At 47.2% G+C, this 6315-nt stretch overlaps 2 protein-coding genes across 2 annotated transcripts; one reads left to right on the top strand and one right to left on the bottom strand.

The window, feature by feature from the left end:
- The first annotated feature begins 2649 nt into the window (after window positions 1-2649).
- On the top strand, window positions 2650-3510 carry LOC125506366. The gene is made up of 2 exons (XM_048671194.1): window positions 2650-3082; window positions 3170-3510. Exons 1-2 carry the CDS (start codon window positions 2941-2943, stop codon window positions 3301-3303), a joined length of 276 nt encoding a protein of 91 aa, XP_048527151.1. The 5' UTR covers window positions 2650-2940; the 3' UTR covers window positions 3304-3510.
- A 228-nt stretch (window positions 3511-3738) lies between these two features.
- LOC125506365 lies at window positions 3739-6112 on the bottom strand. The gene is made up of 2 exons (XM_048671193.1): window positions 5978-6112; window positions 3739-5901 (listed from the first exon to the last, which is right to left on the bottom strand). The coding sequence occupies exon 2, from the start codon at window positions 5897-5899 to the stop codon at window positions 4304-4306; it is 1596 nt and encodes a 531-aa protein (XP_048527150.1). The 5' UTR covers window positions 5900-5901; window positions 5978-6112; the 3' UTR covers window positions 3739-4303.
- Between the last annotated feature and the right edge of the window lie 203 nt (window positions 6113-6315).

Raw genomic sequence — 6315 nt, 5'->3', positions numbered from 1 at the left:
ACTCACACCCAGTCCGCCCCGGCCCCAGACTCGGAACAACGAGCTCCAGCCCAGTGTCAGCACAAATCTGATTCAAACGCACATATCGCGCCGCCCGGATCTCATCGGGACCGACGGCCGCCGGCGGCGAGTGAACCTTCGCCGGAAACACTTTCTTTTTCTTTTTTCGGGTGACCTTTGTCCACCCATCTACCGGAAAGAAATCCGATAAGGTGACATGAGGCAAACTTACCTTAGGAAGGGGCCCTTCCCACGGCTTGATCGCCATCGCCGCTGGTTTGCAGCCCGCCGCCGGCCTTGGCGCGGGGCTCCTCTTGTCCTTGAGCCTCTCTCCCGGCATAAACTTGGATGAAGGCGCAACAACATCTGTCCACCAACGACGATGAAGACACGGTCTTCTTTGGGTCTTTGGCTGCAACCGGGTGACAATCCTCGACATCCTCTTCTTCGCCATCAACAAGCACACAAAACCTTCCTCCAATCCCTGGATTCGGTCTCGTGATTTGATGCTCCGAAGTGGTTAGATCGACGATCTCGATCTGCTCCTCCCCGCAAGAAGAAACCTGCAAGCAATCCAGCACAAGAATTTCGAAGAAATCAATATGCAGACGCATACCTGTATGAATCATCTCACCGGCATGCAGGTACCGTCCGGCCAGAATGTCGTGCTCCTCATCCCTCACCGTCATCCAGCTTGAGCGCGGGTGCATGTATACGAAACCATCCCGTCAGATCCCCACCCTCCGGTCATCTTTGAAACGAATCCTCCAACGCACTACATCCGATGGTTTGGCGGACGGATCCTGATCCAGATCCGAATCAGACTCGGAGCCAGCACAACCTGGCGGCCGCGGCAGCACCGGAGACGGTGGCAAGGCAGCCGGAACCACGCCCCCAAGCGCCGGCTTGATTGGCAAAGGTGATGCCGGCGGCGGCGGCACAACCACCACCCACTCTCCATCCCCCTCACGTGCCTGCGTGAATAGCGGAGATGGTTCCGGCGGCGGCGCTCGCTCCTGCAGTTCCTCGGCTGATTCCTCGTTCACCGTGGTCGGAGGCGCGGGCGGTGGCTCCGGCGGCGGCGGCTCGGTCTCCTCAGACGCCTCAGTCATCGTTTTAGAGGCTGTAACCTATAAATATAATGAGCCCTTGAGCCATTGCTCTATGCCGGTTGTGACTAGCCTTCCAGAGCATGCGTCACTACGGCTCATTATAAGCAATGGTGTCACCGATCCTCTGTCCCCTGCCATCCACCTGCCTCCTGGTAGTACTACAAAGGTGAGCAGTAGATTTTTCTTTTTGATAATTGTTTTTCTTCCTGCATTGATACAAAATGATGACGCCAATGCCATTGCCATGGTTGTTTCCCTTAGCTTGGTGGTGATTTGGTTTTGCAAACCCATAATTGCAATGAGGCCGGCCGCCATAATATGGAAATACATCCTCCCCCGATCAATTTGGATAGCTTCGGTACACCCAAAAAAAGAGCCATGGATGAGTATCATTATCACCACAACTCGGTTCAAATTGCACTAACAAATACTCCCTCCGTTCCAAATTACTCGCCACAGAAATGAATGTATCTAGAACTAAAATACATCTAGATACATTCATTTCTGCGACGAGTAATTCGGAACGGAGGGAGTAGTAACTTGTATGACTAATGTGTTTTGTAATTTTTAGATTTCATCATGTACACTCATATGCGATGAGAACTTAAAGCCAACTGTAGGAATGACATTCGACAGTATGAAAGCAGTTGAGGAGTTTTACAAGGCTTATGCACACAACGTTGGTTTTTCAATTTGAATTGGACAGAACAAGACTAAAAGATAATGTGATAGTCTGGAGGTGTTTTCTTTGTGCAAAATCAGGATTCCGAACAAAGAAGGAGGATGAACCCAAGATGGATTTGAATGGAGAGTGAGAGCCTCGTCTATCCTGAATTTGTCATAGACAATACCACAGAGATTTCAGCTCACCGCAGACAAGACATATTTCTAGAACCAATTCACATTCATTCAGTAAATCTGCAATTTCAGTATGTACAACAATAGCAAAAGGCCAAAGATTTCTTGTATAACCACATCCATTCAAGTACTTTCTGTACACCCACTTTCATTCAGATGCAGCAAAACAACAAGGACTTGTCTGTATTGTACAACCCAGTCATTCAGTTGCAGCAAAACACCATTATCATTCAGTTACAGAAACATCAGCTTGAAAGGGCAAGCCACCGGGAAGCCGTCGCAGGGAGGCAGCACCGCGGTCGCCGGATATCCCTCGCATGGGCCAGCACCAGGTCGACTGGGCCGCCGAGGTCGCCATGGCGCGGGGCCATCACGGTAGCCATCAGGTCGCCGTTGCGTGGGGCTACCGCCGTCGCCGCCAGCGCGTGTAGACGCTGCCGCGTCAGGGCTGCGGCCTCCGGGTCGCCGTCGCCAGAGGAGCGGCGCTGCAGTCTGTCTGTAAAACTGTGATTAAATGGCTAATTAGGTTCCCACCTTTGCTGTGCACCGTACGTCCTGGATCAGATGGCGTACGACGATAGTTTTTAATTTTCACTGAATAGCCGTTTTCACTTGATACTTTGCCTGGTTTATTTATATAAGCACCTTTCATTGCACATGGACTTAGTGCAATCTTGAAAAGTTTGTGTGCAATACATTCCACAGCAATGAAAAGAGGTAATTTGCTGGAGATTTTGATTCTCCCTCACCACATGCTATGCTACACGGCGAGTGTAGGAAATTAAGGTTCAGTTGTCCTAGCTGGAGATTTTGATTCTCCCTCGCCACATGCTATGCTACACGGCGCGTGTTAATGCTCGCTTAGATCATAGGCATGTGCCGTCCTCATACTCCCCGCGTAATGACCACAGCGATCCATCGGGTATAAATTTGGCCGCAGAGCAACTCCCCGGTGCAGATAACCCCAACGATGGCGATCAACAAAGTAGCTCTCGTCTCAGCCGTGCTGTTGCTGGTGATCTCTTCCGCTGCTGCTGCTGCAGGGAGAGATGTTCCTCCAGTCCTCCCCAAGGACAACGTTCTGCGCGACCACGGTATCATGAATACCCCAGGTACGGACGGTTCGATTCAGCACAGCATCTCCTACCCCCTTATGTACCTTCATTTGATCCAAGAGTTTGCTTTTTCTTTTTAATTAGAGGAGAACGGCGGTCGCTCCGAATCCAAGATATACGCCATCACGCAGCCAATATTCCATCCTCCCTACGTCCCACCTTGTGCTTCCAAGGCCGTTCGTGCGAGCGGGGTCACCAAGGACGAGAAGCGTTGTTAGGAGGGCAAGTGCTGCCGAGTAACTTGCATCTCCAGCGGGTCCCTGTCAAGATGTGAACATGTGGATCGTCATCTGGTATAAAATAAGGATAAATAATGTACCCGCGTTTTGCTACTGGCTTTGTAAAGCAACATCTATCAAACAGTATGTTACTACTAATAAAGACCTATCGATTATGTCTCCGGAAAAAAATGGATAGATTATGCAGTTTTTTCACTACCTAAGTGTACATGCATGCCTGCATACCAAACAAACAGCTCTCAAACACATCAAACATTGGGGAACTAGTTGAGGCCCGAACACTTCTCGTGACAAACATCGAAGAGAAAATATATGAATAAATTCTCCCTGCAGGTTGCAAAAAGCAGCAATAGCATATTTAAAATACATGCGAGAACTTGGGCACTTTATTTTTGCCGCAGTGCTCACCTCTGTAAAGCGTGGTCTTTGCTTCTGTGGTTCATGAGCTCCTATCCCGAGCTATTACGGTATCACTATATTCTAATATGGCGCAGATTACGCCATATCAACCATTTCATAGGGGTCTGGCATTCCCTAAGATACCCAGGTCGACTGCTGAAATTCCTTCTTCCTGACGCTGATCCTAGTAAATTTTGACTAACTGATTGGTGCCAAGATGAAAGCCGCCAAGGTAAACTCAACTTGCCATGGCACCAACTATCTTGCCATGTTGCCAGATCGAGGACGTTGCCATATTTGTCCTGGCCCTCCATTCTAACGATTCAACATGGACACCTCCATCAACGGGGGTCTTGACAGTCTTGCGACCCTTTATTACTTATCTATCAATATATATGTCATGGAACAAATGCTGTTCAAATCATGAGATTGAGGATTTGCAGTAGATGCACCACCGAATCTCATTGTAGAACCTTTGTCTTTCCGCAAACAATGTAGAACACCCTTTGTGACAGCAAATCGAAAAATTATCAGACTCATATATGCTAACTCTCAAATCCAAATCTGTTGATTCATGCCTTCATCCCATGTATGCTAAGAAAGCAAGAACAGTTTGCATGACACTACAGAGGACTACGAAAACCGAAGCTATGGCAGCAAAACCTAACCATGGGTTGCTGAAATGATTGTGCCATAGCCATGCCATCCACCTATTAATACGACTTTGGTAGTGTGCTTCCATGACACAGCACAGAGATTTCAGGTAGTGTTCACCATTGAAGTCAAACGCCACATACTCAGAAAGCTTGGTGAAGAGAGTTGATACATCCTCATCGCTTTCCATCTGGTGCACTATAATCCCTTTCTGAGCAAGAAGAGCCACATCAGCTGACGTACTAGCAAGCTGGGACATGAGCACAAAATATGCAGTGATGTCATCTCCAACTTGACGACATGTTTGCTCAAAAGCTAAAAGATTTCTGAATAGCAAAGAAGACTTATCATCGATCAGCAAACATGGTAATTCCATGAGACCTTTTCTGAATCTAATGTCCAATAGGGAATGAGGATTGTCTTCATCAAACTCCCTTTTCTTGAACTGCATTCCCGCTTCATGATATTCCACAGCCCTACGCCATCGATTGGCCTGCTGCATTGAATTTAACAAATTTAGCTCATGGAACATGTTTTGCTCCTCTCGACAAGTGAAGATCTTGCGGCTAACATCAAGTACAAATTGGAAGCAATGAGGATTTGCAGCATACTGATGATAGTCATATTCAAACTTGTGACTAGGTTTCAGGTACTTATGACACAGGTGTAGCAGATGGTAAAAATCTTCTGGCCTATTAGCCTCAGTTATTACTTTCGGGAAATGGTAAAGAGTGCCTTCCATGAATTCAGAAATGTTATTCGTGAGTAACCAAGTAGTTGCCACATGACGTGAGAAGAACCGATAAATTGTCTTGACAATGAAGAAGGGAATCTGGTTCTCCAACAAAAGTAGGTCATATACAGCAGAACTATTATACCATTCTACAGTGCCACTATAATCCCCCTGGTTCCGACTATCAGTATGTGTGTCCATTTGATTTAGTTCAATGTCCACTGCTGAGTGCCCACTCAAACTTTGGCAGGGGGCGGAATCCATGTGGCTCAAGTCCTTTGCTTCCCTCTTTCCCTCGTATATCATGTTTTCCGTCATTTGCGCATCATCAACGGTAGCACCTTGTGCGTATATACTGCCAAGATACACAAGAATAAAACAGCTATCTAGTAGAAGCATCTGCAGGAACTCTCCACTATCCATGTTTATCTCCTCGGTGTAATAGCCTCTTGCTTCTTTTTCCAGTCCAGAAATCAAGCTCAGGCACCCGCGCAAACTAACTTCACAGTTTAGTTTAAGAATATAGTCTAGACATATCCACTTCTCTGCTTCCATAGCTTGAAGTGGTAACTCTGAATGATGATAAGGGCCAATTGAAAGAATACTTGGCTCAAATGCACTACTGTCAGTTTGGCGAATGCGGTGCACTATTTTGCATATCGGGCAACACCTGTTTCCTTTTCCGCGATCCTCAACTAGTGACATGCATCGATTTAAATCTGTCCTCATGGAAATAGCTAACTCATCAATATCAACATCATAGCTACTATCGTATTCTTCGGTCGCCATATCTGTCAAAAGAATGTAAGCAATAAGAGGATGCAATAAAACAACACATTAGATGGATACCAATTCAACTCCATCTACCTATTTGTATGGATCGAGATTAATGTGGAGATTCCTATTATGTGTTCTCGCACCCCGGTTCACTCTGCATCCTTGTCGCCGACGGAGATCAAAACCCGCCTCTCCAGCTTTGCAGGTCAGGCGGATTCACCAGGCTGAAATCCAAAATGCATACACGAAGGTCTTCGTTTATTTTGTTTTGTTTATTAGGTGGATCTAACCAGGGGGGAATGACCATCGAAACAAGAGCAGAAGAAAGCGCGTACCCCCAGGCGGTACCTCCTGCGGTGGAGGGAGGGAGAAACGACCGTCCGGCGAGGGGCGCAAAACCTAGCTTCTCATCTTTGCGAGGAGGAAGA

Source organism: Triticum urartu, chromosome 5, assembly GCF_003073215.2.
Source record: "Triticum urartu cultivar G1812 chromosome 5, Tu2.1, whole genome shotgun sequence".
Classification (NCBI taxonomy): Eukaryota; Viridiplantae; Streptophyta; class Magnoliopsida; order Poales; family Poaceae; genus Triticum; species Triticum urartu.
Note: the sequence above shows the minus strand (reverse complement) of the source record. Positions and strands in the feature narration are given on the sequence as shown.